This window comes from Cyclopterus lumpus, chromosome 13 (genome assembly GCF_009769545.1).
Source record: "Cyclopterus lumpus isolate fCycLum1 chromosome 13, fCycLum1.pri, whole genome shotgun sequence".
Taxonomy (NCBI): domain Eukaryota; kingdom Metazoa; phylum Chordata; class Actinopteri; order Perciformes; family Cyclopteridae; genus Cyclopterus; species Cyclopterus lumpus.
The window spans coordinates 5,831,941-5,848,715 of record NC_046978.1 but is presented as its reverse complement, the minus strand read 5'-3'; the positions used below and the strand labels follow the sequence as shown (position 1 = coordinate 5,848,715).

General features: G+C 45.0%; 1 protein-coding gene across 4 annotated transcripts in view; it reads left to right on the top strand.

Moving 5' to 3' along the window:
- Positions 1–16,775, top strand: part of schip1 (schwannomin interacting protein 1) — a 125,235-nt gene that overhangs the window by 87,169 nt on the left and 21,291 nt on the right. Inside the window, exons 1-2 of one of the 4 annotated variants that reach the window (XM_034548331.1) lie at positions 1,488–2,047; positions 4,782–5,576. In XM_034548331.1, coding sequence (XP_034404222.1) covers positions 2,039–2,047; positions 4,782–5,576 — 804 coding nt within the window. In that variant the 5' untranslated portion in view covers positions 1,488–2,038. Of the gene's footprint in view, positions 1–1,487; positions 2,048–2,787; positions 3,097–3,361; positions 3,440–4,781; positions 5,577–16,775 lie in introns of those variants that run through there. The other 3 variants (XM_034548330.1, XM_034548329.1, XM_034548327.1) reach the window with 3 other exon arrangements.

Genomic DNA, 16,775 nt, shown 5'->3' with positions numbered 1-16,775 from the left:
TCATGTTTGGGGAATTGGGGAGAAAAAGCAGAGGGGAGGAGTGGAAGATGCTGATAAGAGAGTTGAAAGCAGTGGCGGCGGGGAGTGAGAGTAAAGTAGCAATAGGCTGGACTCCTGCTGCTTTCTGTTTGGGGAGATCCCCACTAGTGCTGTCCCTGCTGTAGTGAAGGGAGAGGCTCAGCCAGGGGTCTTTGAAGTGCGGCTCTGTTATTACATAGACTGGTTTGTCCTCTGTGCTGCTTTTATACAATCAACGCACAATATATGAAGACGGCTCCCATCCCTCAAACAACTACAAAATTAGGCTGAGCCGGGCCGGCCGCACAGAGCGGAGAAAGAGTCCCAACAACGTCACTGAAGCACAACGCAGCGCTTCTGTATTTCTAAATGTTTGGCTTACTACTCGAGAGATGCAGATCCACTTGTTATACACATGCTTTGGAGTATATTTTACTCCTACTGTGGATGAGATTCGTTAACTTGATCTCCATTTCAAAATATGTAAATTAGCAGCTGTTGCAAGAGGAAACAGAATGCAACATGAAGATATCATGCCATGTTGGTGTTAACCCCTCTTCAGTTCTGACACTGCAGCTGCCATCTGTGTGTGTGTGTGTGTGTGTGTGTGTGTGTGTGTGTGTGTGTGTGTGTGTGTGTGTGTGTGTGTGTGTGTGTGTGTTAACTCATATGTACTACTACAGCGAGAGCAATACAACAACATTAACATTTACAATGTATTGGCAACAAATCTGCTGTCTAGTGGATCACTATATCTATATATATCATCAATATATTAACTGATTAATTTTATGCTAGAATAGATTCTCTATGAAGCTAATAATGTAACTACTGTGTATAGTTTGTGGTGCTTGTACTGGGTTGAATTAGAGAGGTTTGATATTCTGCCAAACTTGATTACAAAACTCTAGAAAGTATCGACTGGATAGCGGCAGAATGCCATTAGTGTTGAAGTTAACCTTTAATGGTGTATAGATTGTGAGCTCCTCGTGCACTGTTGGGGATTCATGCAGCTCTGTTAATCTAATATGAAAGTCTCCAAGCAATATGTGATGTGTAGGTGCCCTTTGTGCTTCCGAACATTTTTAATTGTGCAACGAAAAGTGGTATTTTTAATATTACACTGTGTCTAGATTGTGCTCACCTGCTTAACCTGCTTTTGGGAACACCTGAAGTGGGGACAAGGTTATATGAGTGACACCATCTCAACCCAAACCGAAAATGATATGTGGCGGGAATTATTGCAGGGATGTTGCATCGGATTGCATTACACAGGTGTATCAAACTATAAATGAAAATGATAGACAAAAATAATTCTGTCAGAGAAAACCGATTTGGAAATATTCTAAATTCAAAACACCAGAAGTATGTTTACTAAATAAACTAGATCTCTATTTCTCTCACTCCCTGCAAGGTCAGTGGGTGCACAAGGCTGGGCTTTAGTTGCGTTCTGTCGTCACGTTCTCCTCAGAGCTGCAGGCTGCGACAGAGAGACGGTCCTACCTCCAAACACAGAACCTGTGCCGGCCAGGGAGCAGCAGCTTGTTTTGCGCTCATACTTATAAGTCTTGTTTCTTCGGTAATACCTGAGGGATCGAAGCTGTCTGGTTGTGTGAAACCCTCTGAAACGTGCCCGCAACATAAGGGGACGCACTTTACTCAGAGACTAGTTATTTTTCCAGTGGACGTGGTGGGAGCGAGAGCGCGCGTGCAGTCTGGACTGGTCGGGCATGAGTGTGCCGGGGAGGGGAGGAAAGAAGACAGCTACGTTATTTGGTCCAATCAGGACGGGCAGAACCCAAGACTCCGGTTGTCTCCTCCGTGGACAGGCTACACACTCAGAGCGATGACTGTACTGAATTATCCACCGGCTCCCTGTCATTTCTCCGCAGAAGGCAGCTCCACCAGCACCCGCCCTTAAAATAAAGCCGCTGTGAAACAAGTCAGCACCATCGCCGTTGTCTAACAGCTGGGATTTACACTTTGCAATGTCTTGAGACGCGACGGGGAAGCTGCAAAGATGATGACAGTGAGTATCGGCTCGTTTAAATGGCGCTGATGTTGCATCCAGGCTACTTTGAGTTCGCTGGGTAGCTTTTAGCTGGTGACTGGTGACTTTCACATTTTGGCCGATAATCGTGTATGGAGGGGGGGAGGGGGGGGGCAGTCTGGCCCCAGCTGTGGTGGGTGTCATTCTCTGTGCGACACTGGGTTATAGGCGTTTCTGTCACCGCGGGGGGGGGGGGGGTAATCACGTTTTCTCCTGGGACTTGTTTGGGAACATTAAATCATATGAGTAGCTTGTGAATGACACATTGGAAGAAACGCACGCGCTTTATCCACATTGTGTGTTATCAGTCAAGCGTCAACCCTTAAAAGACACGATCGCGTGTATCATGCAGCTGTCATGCGTGCAGAAATGCCACTCGGGAGTCGGACTGGGCGTATGCGATGATGCCACCGCCGAGAGAACGACGGGCAGAATTGTCCGGGTAGTCTGTGACATAAATTAAACGCCCCCGAGACACCCGCCCGGCTCCGGGGTGGGGACCGGTGCAGCTGTCAATTTGCATGTATTTCGTGGCCAAATCCAGCCCGTACACTGCCTGCGCTTCGGTTAATCCCACAGCGGATCAGCTTTACGCCCCTCTCTCTTTCTATCTCACTCTCTCTCTCTCTCTCTCTCTCTCTCTCTCCCGCCCTCCCCTCTCTCCCTGACTCTCTCTCTCTCTCTCTCCCTCTCTCTCTCTCTCTCTCACACAGACACACACACTTTAAATGATTCTGCCTACGTTGTTTTATTCGGGCTCATGTGACCATCATGTATTGACGCCATAATATCTGGGAACCACGCGCTGTTTTGGTGCCGCACAAATCGGGATTCACACTTCAAGAAAAAAACCGGATCGGTGACCGGGATTAGAAACGCGAGCGGAGCTCCTCGGTCGTCTTCTACGTGGAGAGGAGAACTCCACCCGGTGCCTGAGTCCGGGATTTAAAGCACTTAACGGGTGACAAAGCCAATATGACAGGGACTGGTGACCGTGTGGTGAGCCAACGCGTGTGATGAGCACATCGGTAAGGGGTTTCTTGATGCAGGTCTATTGTATGATCCATAATTGGGGGTTTTAAGCCTAAACATTATACTTTACACATGTGTATAATTTGCTGTAAAATACCAGGTCTGAGCGATTTCAAAGCATTAGTCCATAAGTAGGCCGGTAATGTTGAGTGCTCTTAAGTCCTCCCCTTTAGGTAGTGGGCCTACTGGGGCTCCTGGAGTTGTTCATGTTGAAACCCACATATTGTTGGAAATGATCTCTAGGAAGAGAATATGGGATTCTGCATGTTATTACTGTCTAGACTGAGAGACAACAAGCAAAACAGTCCTCCAACACCCTGGCACCGGTCTAATTCATGGGTGAGTTATTCATTCTGACTTTCAACTCTGCCTCTGAATACCCTGGAGGTCCCAACACCCCAGTGGCTATTCATTATTTTACCAAGGCTGTTCAAAGACATTTAAAATAGTTTAAACTATCTAACGACACCTTGCCGAGGCAAAACATGGCTTTTGTGGCCACATTTGTGCGGCTAGCGCAATCTGTATGTATCCCTGTTAGACCTTTATGGAGAAATGCCAGTTCCTCGTGGTAGAGTGGCTTAGGTCTCTACACCGCATCAGCAGTTTGTATATCTAGTCTCCAAGTTGCTGAGTCTTTTCCTCCGTGCTTTACCCAACATAGTCTGCATTGGTCTTTGACGTCAACGGCGGCACAGGTGTGGTTTAGTAGCCATACAGTAACTCAAGAAAGCCTATTATGACTAGGCTATGATTGTAGTATTTCAGTTTCTCCCACTTGAGCCTGGTGCAAAAGTACTTTAAGTCCTCTAAACCAGCAATTAGCAATCTTCATAATTCATTTATTTTTCAGAACAACTCATTATGTGGATCACGTAGGAATATGTGGTTAATTTCTCTTTGCCCTGAGAGAAATGTTGCTGCTTCTTGCTTTTCATTAGTTTTTAAAAGTGGTGTGAGGCACTATGATAATGCACTCCTGTGGAGAAAATACTGATAACTCTGCAAGAGAAGGTTCAGGTCGGGTGGAGATTTGTGGAGGGTTGTAAACAACACGGACGTTTTCATTAGCTATGAACTAATCAGCGTGCTGGTGCAGGAGCGACACAGTCAAGGTTAGACAATATCTCTGGACTCATCTGTCCGTGTCACATTATGGTGTGTATTGACATGTCAATGTTGCATACTCTCACCCTTCACAACACCCATGTTTTGTTCCTGTGGTACTGCAGATGTAGCAGTGGGTGGTGGGATATCATTCTGACACATCCAGCCACACGGACTCCACGTTCCCTGTGTGTGTGCGTGGGTCTAGTATTACACAAGCCCACATACACACACACATGTACACATTCACCAGAGGAATAGTCAGTTCTCATTGTCGAGTAAGACTGAGAAACTTCGGAGCAGTACAGTTGTGTGCATATAGCAGATGACGAGACAACAAGTCCAAGGGAAACCGTGACGGCAACATTCTGTGGAGAGAGGAAGTTCCTGCGGGACAGGAAGTGCTTTGTAGTTGGTCTCAAAACACCAAATCTAAAGCTACACACAAAACTCTTTTAATTTTCGTTGTCCCCTTTCTCCTTCCCTCTCTATTCTTTCTCTATTTTAGACTCTCGCTGTTTGCACATGCCTTGCCTCAGTCTCACTCTTTTTCTCTGTTCCTTTGTCGCTGCAGGATTACCGGGAGGATGGCATGGACCTGGGGAGTGATGCCTCCAGTCGTTCCAGCTCAGAGTCCAACTCCAACAAGGTTACACCTTGCTCCCCTTGTCTTGACCTGGCCACTTTGGAGGACTACAAATCCTCTCCCTCTCTAGACCTGGTCACCTTAGAGGACTATGAGGAGGACGAGGACTACCAAGAGTATAAGAAGAAGGTGATAGAGGAGTGGGAGAGCGAGTATGGAGAAGACTACATCTCTCCACAGCCTCCTGGTCAAAAGGAAGGCGGAGGAGCCCTTGTGGGGGTTGACGGCCTTGGCGAAGGCTATACGAAGATAGTGAACAGTCGCAGCCTCGCTGAAGAATTCCAGGATGTGAAGACCGTTCCACCCCTTCCGGCCTCTGGCGGGGACACTGCCACCTCAGCCGCAGCCGTCCCTGAGGAACTGAAACAGAATGGCAATCTGATTTTGCCCAGGAGCCAACAGCTTCATTCCCCCGGTACACCACAGAGGGTCACAGGGACTCCCAAGCCCCGACACCGTAGCTCCACTCAAGGTAGGGGGAGCCGCAGCACTAACAGGGGTGCTGCTGGTGGTGGAGCCGGAGGAGGCAGTGGAAGCAGTGAAGGGACTGGGGGACGGATGGGGGGATACAAAGAGGAGGAGGCTGTAGAGGAGGAGCCTCTCCCCACCATGGACTGGGCAGCCCTGGAGAGACACCTGGCTGGGCTGCAGTGCAGAGAGCAGGAGAACCAGAATCTCAACCACAACCAGAACCACAACATGGGCAAGACCAACTACACCTCGGTAAGTGTCGAAGGATTTTGTTGTTTCTTTATGTTCCCGTTGGTTGTTCTGCTTGTGTGTGTCAAAGGTTACCATCTCACACAGATTCCCCATGCTCTGGTGGGCATCTGTAATCCAACTGTTTACTGTGTCATATGGACCCAGGACACATGAGGTCAGGTTAGCTGGAGTCAGGAAGAGGGATTAGTCGGCTAAGCGCTAAGCGATGTGGTCCAGCTATTAACCTGACCACTGTGGAACTCCGGGCTACATGTGCACACAGATTCAACAATACAAGCAGTTGTTATTATTTCATTACTTTGGACAGATAATTACTACAGCAAATATGTATTGCTGACCTTTCAGTCTTGTATCTGTTAAGTCTAATTCTTTTAAAATCTGCATGTCCTTTGTTATGGCTATGTGGTATTTCTACCAGAAGAGGTCAGTGTTGCACAGACATTCTGCAGAGAGCTGCTGCAGGCCTTTCATGCCACACCAGCAGCTCCAGCACTAAAGGCTGTTATGATTCACATACAATCTCATGACATCACATTTTAAATCGCAGTCCCAGCAAGAGTTTTATGGTTTATTGTTGGTCTGTGGGTTCAAAAGGGTGTAGCATAAAAAATGTGTAGGGAGGAGTGGGAGAAAACAGTTTACAGCAGCCACAGTTTCAGTGCCGACACGGAGCTCTTGTGTCGCTGCCTAAAACCAAGTGAGGGCAAATGTGTGTTTGAGAAATCGGGATTGGTGCCCCTTTTGGTATGCAAGCACCAAGACCTTTTCCTCAGTGCACACACACAATGGCGGTAGCCAGGGCCTTTGTGTGTGTGTTGTGTGTCTTTGTTTGTCTGTCCTGGAGGCCCCCTCTGTCTCCCTAAGGCATGTCAAGAATGCAGTGGGAGAAGTGGGGGATGAGAGGAAGGAAAGAGGGAGTAAAGGACAGGAAGATGGTATCTTTAGGACCAGGCAGTTCGGGGTCACATGGCTTATGTGGTTGCGTCAATGTTCATTACCTGCTGTCCATCTTAAATGAAAAGGTCACCTCCTGGTTCGCTTTAGTCTGGGGGAAATCTGCCCTCTCTCTCTCTCTCTCTCTCTCTCTCTCTCTCTCAGTACTGGGCTGTGATATAATTGATGGGTGGAAGAAAATCTTTTGAAAGAGAGCCTCTGTCTCCACATGCAGCCACTATCTTCTGCACACACACAAACACAGCCATTCACTGACATGCTCTTTACCACATGTGGTGTCCTGGTGTGGCTGATGCTGATAAAGTGCCACAGCTCCAATTGTCTTTCCGATTTCAAGTAAAAAACAATCCTGAGAAGAACCAGGCCTCACATTTTGATGGCCTGAGTAGATAAGAAATTAGAATTAGACGTGTAATCCCTCCTAAACTGAAAGCAGAAGAGATATACCGGAAAAGACTGGAGGCAAGCTAATGTCCTTGGCAATCCCACTCTTAAAAACACATGTGGGCTGTTGCTGATTCTACAGAGGAATGCCTAATCATATGGATCATATCAATACACTCCATCACTGAATATCTGACATTTTAATTTGACCTTTTGGATTGTTTAGACCTATCTCTGAGCTTCCACATGTGATATGAGAGGACAATGCTAGTATTGACCCTCTGCTAACCTGCTAGCAAGAGCTTAAAAGTAGACAATTTAAGAACTGAGACATTCGTAAGCTTTTGTGTCTTTCTATGTCAGGGGGCATCTGAGTTTCTTTCTTCTGAAATGTCAAGGATTTTATAGACACCCTGGAGGAAAAGGGTTGCTGGTGCTTTTAAAATGTTTTTAAATATTTAGACATCCTCTCAGGCGGGACCCACTAGCGAGATGATGCGTGTGTTCATGTATGGAGGGGTCTGTCTGTCTGGGATGTTGCTGGAGTCCAGAGGGATACAGATATTCATGCTTCAGTAGAGCTTCAAAAGCATCTGCGCTTTCAGAAAGACGGGACACAGTGAAGCTCAAAGCTAATAATCTGTAGTGCCTGGTGCCGGGTTTAGCTGGTCTCCAGTGGGATGCAGTAGCTACGCAACACCACATAAACACTTAGTGTATATCAGGAAATGTTAAACTATGGATCAGTGAAAATGAGCTTTAAACCAGCCAGTTGGGATACTCATACACAGTCATTAGCATATAGTCACTAGCATTAAGACCTCTTCCTGCACACTGGTTGTCCGGTCCACAGTTCCATGGCAACAGCCCCGGTCAAAGACAGGGTTGAATTATAGTACGGTAGAGTTTGTAGGTCTTTGAAAAGGTCATTAGGTCACAAGGTTATTTACTTATTTGCCAAGAGTGAGATGAAAAGATTGCCATGTATGGTACTATAAGGCTACAGCCAGCAGTGGGTCACCTTAGCGTAGCATAAAGAGCTTGTCTCTGTCCAAAGGTGAACAAATCCCCCATCAGCACCGCTAAAGCTCCATAATTGGTACTTTATATAATTTTTGTTTCATCCAACCAAAAGCCAAAGTGTAAACAGGACAAGTTCAGCTGTTACAGAGACAGTCTTGTCACTTTTACAATTAAGCCAAATGTCAAACTATTCCTTTGCATTTGACATGTCAAACACACAGTAGAGTGCCATTTATTTTCCATCATGCAATGCCGTGTTTACTTGTAGATAAACACTAGATAATCTGTGCCATAAGAACCCTCGCTTATCCTGCATGTTATTTATTTTTTGTGCAAATGAACCAGTCACATTGGTGCAGGTGTGTTTAGTTAGGGCGTGGTAGTTTCTGGCTGCTGTAATTTCCGCGTCCGCCTGCAGGCTTTGGGGTCAGGAGGAAGCCTGCTTACCTGCTCGTAATTTATTTCTGATGAACTCTGGAGTCGCGTGGCAGAGAGGGGCCCACAGGGACCTCAAGTACACTAGGCGTAACACTACCCCTAACCCTCCATTTAGCCCTGCACCCCTGAAAGGCAAACAATAATAGTATTCTTCTGAGCCGGTCTTGAGGTGAAAAAGGCAGAGATGGGGTCAGTCTACATGTATTGCTATCTATACTCAGGAATGTACCTGTTTGTTGTTTTAAATCCCTGCCTCCCGGCTACTTCTTTTTTAAACCTCAGAGCGCACCAACCCAGACTTACTCACACAATTTAAAAACAGCCCATTGCCAAACTGTGGTTAGAAAGATGGGGCCTGTGCTGGGACCTGCAGCTCCACTCCTACTTTAAAAGTGTAGGATCTGGATCTGTTGACTGTGAAAACTGTTATATGTCCTCTGTAACTCTAAGTTGCATTATGGGTACTTTGGACTTGGACAGGATAAGTCAGGATATGTCGGCCACTGCTGCATCAGTTTTTACCATATTTTTTAATTGTTTTTTTACAAGCCTACCAACTTTATGTAAATAATATTCAAGGTGAGATTGTTTTATTAAAGTAATTAGAACGGACTTAAAATAAAGTCACATCATTTACGTGACATTATTGCCATAAATCCATCTGCCTTTCTGAATTTGGACCACTTTCAAGTTTATAATCTCAGACAGATGTGATGATTTTTCTTTAGGTTTTTCCAGCTATCAGAGGAAGTAACAGGTTGATGAACAACTATGAAATTGGAAAGTGCAGCTCAAGCACATTGTATAAACAGTAAAAAAAAAAAAAATAAAGAAATTGTGGCAACGTGGAGTGCTCTGCCGGAGAAACAAACTCAAGGGCTGTAGAAAGGAGAGGTTAGAGAAAAAAGCAACGGCAGAGCGGGATTGGGCTGTTTCTCCCTCTCTCACTCTGTGCTCTGTGATTATGAACAAGTTCAACAGTTGAACTATGCTGGCCGGCCTCCACTAACAACCTAACTACTGCCTTCACCCTGTACTTAGAGTGTGCCACGTAGAGCCAAAGAAGGGCAAGTGGTTGGAGAAGAAATAAATAGTTTGACAGTGCAGTTATTTTGAAATAAATAGGCACAGGCAATGAGTAGTTGACTTAGATATTTTTCTGGAAAAGCAAAGAAGGCAAGTCGGAAGTTAGGAGGGAAGCAGATGGATGGGATCAAAAAGAAACTGTGGACGGAGAGGGAGGTGAGGGAAGGTTTGTGGGGTCAGAGGTATAGTACGAGCATGAAAGGGGCGGAAGGTTGGAGGGGTAGATAGTCAGTGACGTATATATGGGTAGGAAGCGGGAGGAGGTTTCAGAGATGGGGGGCAGGGCTTTAGCCAGGTGTGGAGAGCGCCTTCTGAGTCTCCGGTGTCTGGTTCAACCCTCTGGGCTTAACCACTGTTCATTGTGTGTGTACGTATGTGCCGGTACCAGCTGAAACACGCCCGTCCCTCTGCACATTGCAGCTCACACACATGCGCTCTCCTTACACACACACACACACACACACACACACACAGACCTTCACCGCCTCTGCTTTGGAGTCAGGCGGTTTTCTGTCTCCTGTTAGTCCACACACGCACACCTCACTGAATCAAAGGATATCTTTTTCTTCTCATGAAATCCTGACTGTCTGCTGCTGTTGGTAGATGTTTTTCTTCTTCTTGTTTTTATAAGTGGAGTGTTTTTCATCTCAGCTTAACCTTGGATTCCTCACAGCAAGTTGGGCACTTAACTCAGGTAAAGCAAAATATGAAATTTGTAGAAGTGTGCTTTCTGTCAGGTTTGTCAGACCCTTCAACATTAAATGTGATGTGGCTGTCATCAAACCAGGACGAGGTCAGATTCAAAGTTCGATCAATTGTTTCACAAAAAGACTCCTAATTTAATTATACATGTATAATAGAGCACTACATTCCTCTGCTGTGATATGTTGTCTTTTGAGTTTGTATGAAACAGAAAAGTTAAATATGTCGCGAATGGAACATAAAGCAGAGCCAGCTGCACATCTGTCCATGCATCTAATGTCCTGTGTGACTGACCCTTTAACTAAGAGCAGGTTCAGGCTGGAAGGACTCTGGCCATATGTGGGTTGCTACTTCTTGGTAGCCCTCTCTCTTTCTGGCAAAGAAAGAATATCAGCAAATTTGCAGTCCATATATATTTGAATCCTGTTTTAAATATGCAAATCTTCGTGCTCTACACCTGCTTTGAAAGTCATTTTTACTTTGAGGTACAGAGAAAGTTTTTGACACCAAGCCGATCTCAAAGAACTTGAAAGAGTCCAACTCATTAAAATGTTTGTGTTGCCTCTGGATGTCACCTCAGGTCCTCTGTCAAAAGCTGCTCTTGCACACACCACCGACTAGAACGGACGGGCAACTGCTTTAGCAGTCTGCACATGCACATGCATGGAGGAAACAAGGAGGCTGTTGAATCCCAAAACACTTCCTAAAGACAAACAAGACAAATGTGTTTTGAGGGTGTTGTTACACCTGGAGTAAAAATGGAGAATAAGTCAGATAAGAAGGTGCAGCTTGCATTGTAGACCTCTGCTTCAGGAGTAAACCACTAGAACAAACTACCTTAAAGGTGCAATACATGTGATTTAGAGCATTAATATAGCAACAAGTAACTATCAGCTAAAGATATAGTAGAGTATTGTATTGTCTACCAGAGAATGGAGTTGCTCTGCCTCTGTGTGTGTTGTTATTACAGCTTCTCTGAGCTATGTTGACAAAGCTGGGCCAGACGTGCATGCTTTTAGTGCATGTTTGTGTATGTGAGCGTGCCCCGCTGGTTAGCTCATGGCCACTGCTCTCATATGGCCGAACACCCATCCTCTAGTTACACCTCAGGTAAACACTGTTCGCTCTGTCAGCACTTTTTCCGTAGTTTGCACCTAGAGCTGCGAGCCGCCGGCTCAGCCGTCGCCATGTCGCCAGGAGGGGCAAAATAAATCCTCCCAATCAAACGTACAGAGCTCCATTCAATTGGAAAAATAACAGAACAGCCAATCAGTGGTCAACAAACAGCTCACACGCGTATGCTCTATCACTAAGTGCTCTATCTCTGTTGATGATTTAACATGTTCAATCAGCCACATGTGCCAGAAGGTCAACACTGGTTTGTCAAGTAGCAATGATATGTAGTAGTTTGTTGTTGAAGGAGCCCATGGCCTTCAATGGTGGTTTAAAAGGAAAGTCAGTTTTCAAGTCAGGCGGTCTGCTATGCTATGTTTTGTCTGGATGGATTAGGCACCTGCACATGCTCATGTAAACTTTGAGATAGACCTGCTGGCTGTCAAAACATTCTGCTGTAACCAGGGGAAACACAACACCCAAGAAATACGACAAGTTAAGTTTGAGTCTCATCTACAGCTTCGTGAGGAGTACTAAACTGCTCTTATCTGGTGTCAAAGTACAGTTTAATCAGCTGCCTGATCATTTCTCTTAGTCTCCACGTAAACAAACACAGACACATGCAAACCTATTTGTATTTATGACTATGATGCTAGGGGTTAACTGACAGATACGTTTACTTTCTGTTCTGTTGAGGTGGAAGGGTACCAAGTATTTCACCTACACTAGTGTGATGATTCATCATGTCATCAGGCAAGCCAGATGCATTGTGGGTAAATCGGATAAAGATACTGCTATGATTGGAGATAGGATAACAGTGTTTCAGGTGGAAAGGCACAGCCTACAGCTTTCCTCCCTTGTTTGTCTGGTTGATCATCTGGATTGATTCAGAACTCACACAAACACACCCTTCCTCTGATTCACTCAAACCATGTTTCACCAAGGCCTGAGAGCCCCCCACACCTGCATGTGTTGTATCCGGTTATATCCTGTCTGGGGTGGAACTCAGCTTCGGTTCATACCAAGTCTCAAACTCATTTTGCTCCACAGTTGCCAATCTCCACCTTCTTCTCCTTCTCTTCTTTCCGTCCCCCTTTCTTCCAGACATCCCCTGTTGTTCACTGCCATTCCCACTCCTGTTCCCTGCTAATTGTCCTCTTCCTCAAGCTGTCAGGAAGCATTATAGCATAATGTTCTCATACAGCCAACATTCAGCCTGGGTCCCCCTCTCAACCCTATGAAATCTATCAAAGAGGGGCGGAGGCTGTGAGTGGCAGAGCGTGCTGTGGGGGAAATGGGGATTTATGTAGCAGTGAGGAGACGGCCTCTAATGTTATAGCTACGTGTCAGTCTTCATTCTGCACAGTCACTACGGAGCAGAGCACACACACACACACACACACACACACACACAGACCGGCTTTATAAGTGGAAACGGGACCGAAAGAGATAAAAAACAAGGTTTATTGCAAGGAGGCAACAAAAAGAGAGTGAGAGCTGGAAATTGAGAACGAGAAAAAGAAGCTTTATGTTTTCTAAGCAGTAAAGGATTTTAAGCTCTTATCCATCACCTCTCCTGTCTCTTTTTTGGGAGAATAAAGGGTTAGTGGCCTGCGTTTGTGATGCATGCGGTTGCTTGCTTGGAGCTGGAACATGAAACACTGCTCTTCTCTGCTCCTAATTACAGTGTGTGTGTGTGTGTGTGTGTGTGTGTGTGTGTGTGTGTGTGTGTGTGTGTGTGTGTGTGTGTGTGTGCGTGTGCGTGTGCGTGTGCGTGTCTCTGTGTGTGTGTGTGTGTGTGTGTGTGAGAGAGAGAGAGAGAGAGAGAATGATAGAGAGGGAATGAGGGAATTTGTGCCAGGTCATGCAGAGAGCTTCATCTGTTGCTGTAGAGCACAGTCAGTGCACTTTTATCACCTCACATACTCATAACACAAGAACAATCATTCCATCAGGCTGAAGTAGGGCTGCAGCTAAGGATGATTAGTCTGTGAAATGTCATCAAATCTTAGATGATGTCTTCATGATGCTTGTTTTGTCCAACCAACAGTCCAAAATATTAAATTATGTGGATTGGAGTGGTTACAGCGCATGCCATATAACCGCTACATCTCGGGGTGGATTTTAACCTTAGTTGCATGTCATATACCCTCTTTCCTCTCCCCCATTTCTACACTTGTCAGGTAAAAATGCCTACATAAATAATAATTTCAAATCAAATTTTACAAATATTTTCTTTCGTCCAACCAAACGTTGAAAGCCCAAAGATATCAATACTATAATGTTATAAGAACCAATAAAAGCAGCAAATCTTCATATTTGAGATCTGGAATCAATCAAAGAATGTTTACAAATTTTTATTGAAAAGAATATGAATTGTTTGTTGATTAGTGGGCTCGTCATTGAAACTGTAGAATAAAGGATTACTTGTTTCAGCTCCGGACTAAAGTCAGTTCCTGTAGTCACGACAGCAAGAATCTGCGTCTATAAGCTGCTTAATATTCACTGTGACTCACTACTTCTGTTTTTTTATCAGTGCACATGTGTAATTGGTGGCCAGTTAATCATTTACTCGGTTGGTATACACATTTGTTGTGACGCATTTAAAAATGTAAAGCGAATATTAAAGCAGCCCGGTGGTCCCAGCAGACTCAGTCTTTCCACCACCAACTGCAGACAGAAAGGCCTCATTAAAACAACCTCTGGTGGCTGATCATAAGACTGAGCACACACACACACACACACACGTATGCACTCCCCGGCCTTCCACATCAGTTCCTCCCTGTCAGAGGGAGCTCATTAATACCAGAATCTGGCCCTCACACTGAGCCAACCTGCTTTCGCTGTGCATTGTTTTTACACTGGCACAAAATGTCAGCTCGCTAAAAGCATGTGTGCTCCCCTTGCTTCTGCGGAGAAGGAAGGGGAGGCAGGCAGAGAAAGGGAAGGAAGCGGAAGATTGAGAAATGTAGTAGCACCAAAAGGCCAGAGAGGAAGGAAGACGGCGTAGATGGCAAGGACGCTGAAAAGAGAGCGGGCAAGCTGTTTGTCAGCCAAAGGGAGGAGGCGTCACAGCTTGACTGAGAATCCGGTTGGGGTTTTTCCATGAGCTGCACACCGGGGTTGTGAAGTTACAGATTACATATAATCAGGATTATGTAATTAGATTACCAAAAAAATTACATTTGAAAAAATGTGCAATCAGTTTATAGTTCTTGGTGACTTGATATTTTATGGCAGAATGTTTTTAGCTGTATATCCAAATAAATTACTCCTCTCATGTTGCCACTCGTGATAATGTTTTAAGGAAAATTATTATTTTGTATGTGTTGCAAAAAAGTGGTTAAGCCCAGAGGGTTGAACCAGACACCGGAGACTCAGAAGGCGCTCTCCACACCTGGCTAAAGCCCTGCCCCCCATCTCTGAAACCTCCTCCCGCTTCCTACCCATATATACGTCACTGACTATCTACCCCTCCAACCTTCCGCCCCTTTCATGCTCGTACTATACCTCTGACCCCACAAACCTTCCCTCACCTCCCTCTCCGTCCACAGTTTCTTTTTGATCCCATCCATCTGCTTCCCTCCTAACTTGTGTTACGTGATCCTCCATGTGGCCTCTGATAAAAATAAATCGTACACAAAGGAAACAGCATCCCACATGTTGTAGCATACACAATGTACACCGATAGTTTGTGTCAGTACGAGTGTTTCCAACAGTAATTTGAACTGTAAATTATTAATATGCTAAATGCATTTTATTTGAATATTTGTGGGAGTCTAATTTTTGCATTCACTTGTTAGTGTTCAACATGTTGGATTTTGAAGTAATCCGAAAATTGTATTCAAATCTTTGCAATCCAATGGATTACGTTACCTATTACAAAAAAATTGCCTTATAATTTGTATTCAGTAAGTGACTACGTTTCAAAGTAATCTGACCCAACCCTGTCCTCCACCCACCGTACCATTTCCATGTCTCTCTGTATCCAGTAAAATATAAAGTGAACCACCATGTTGTTCTCTGTTATCAGTGACTTATGATTAGATATTCAATATTTCTGTTTGCATCTATAAGTATGCCCTCGGCAGAGTTAAACACACAGAGCCCCACATGAGTGTTGTTTTGATGTGTGGGATGAGAGGAGGAAAGCGAGGATGAGACGAGCTGCTCCAGTGCTCAATGTACACTAACACACCCTCACAGCGAGAGTGACACACATAGCAGCAATTCTCCTCCTCCGTGCAGGAATAAATGACATACTACTGTCAAAGTTTGCCATTTGAGTCAGCATACAACTGTATTTTAGCTGCACAGACAAACATATTGTTTATATATTGTGTGGTGTGTGGGAGGCCTATGCAGTCTATTTGACTCTCCAGTAAATCATTTTAGATCTGAATCTCCTTTGTGCTTATCTGGGCCACATAAATCATCGCAATATTTTTAGGGCTATGTAAGGTGGCTCACACATCGTTTGAGAATCAGGAGCCACACTACATTATGGGTGTGTCAAGTGTAGTTGTCTTTTCTGGTGTGGATAAAGATGGGCTGTCTCGGTCTCCACCTGTGCTGTGACTCAGATTGTAACCTTGACAACCGTGTGAAGGTCAGCTGGAGGGAGGGGGGGTGGGGGCAAAGGAGTGACTGCTACCATGGAGATAGAGGAGAGAGAGGGGGTTGCTGTGGATTCTTGTATCAGAGGATGACTCACAGATGTGATCAAAGTTGTGTTGTCCCCCGTGTGTGTGTGTGTGTGTGTGTGTGTGCATATGTGTGGAAAAGACAAATCAGTAGCATTTATATCCAAAAGGGAGCGGCATCAGGCTTTAATGCGTCTGGAGCTGTAAAGATCTTAAAGATTGTCAGTTTCGGAAAGGAATGATGTGGCGGGCACATTTGAAATAGTCCTTATTACATTACTGCTCTAGGGATCAGCAGTATAATTGTGTGAAATGTGATTGAGCTGTGTAGTCCAACAAACATTCTCTACAAGTCACCACTTATTAAACTTCTTGATCGTGATTTTCTTCAAGCACTTGTTGTCTCTAGAGGGCCCTTAAAACCCTTATTTTACCAATGTACTAATGGCTAATGCAGTGGAACACACACAAGCTAACACATGCAGCAGAAACACAGCAACACAGAAACGGAATAGGAGAAAAATGTGCTATACGCTTGACTTCTTTCAGCAGCCACTTTTTAATCTCTCTGCTATTTAACGCTTGGCATCTCTGCTTTTCACCTACTTACTTTATGCCTGTAAACTCAGCGTAAGCTTATGAGTGCTTTTACGAGGCCCAGTAGCTTTCACAATAAGAAAAACATGTTTATCGCCGGTCAATGTCATGCAGAGATGATTACATCCCAGGTTAGAGTGACATGATGGGCACTGTTCCAGTCTGCCCCAGATGGGCTCCAAGCAGAAGGCCAAACCAGAGCCAGTGAAGTGCAGCAGAGAGATCAGAGCAGGGAGCTCATCGATCCACTTCCAGGTCA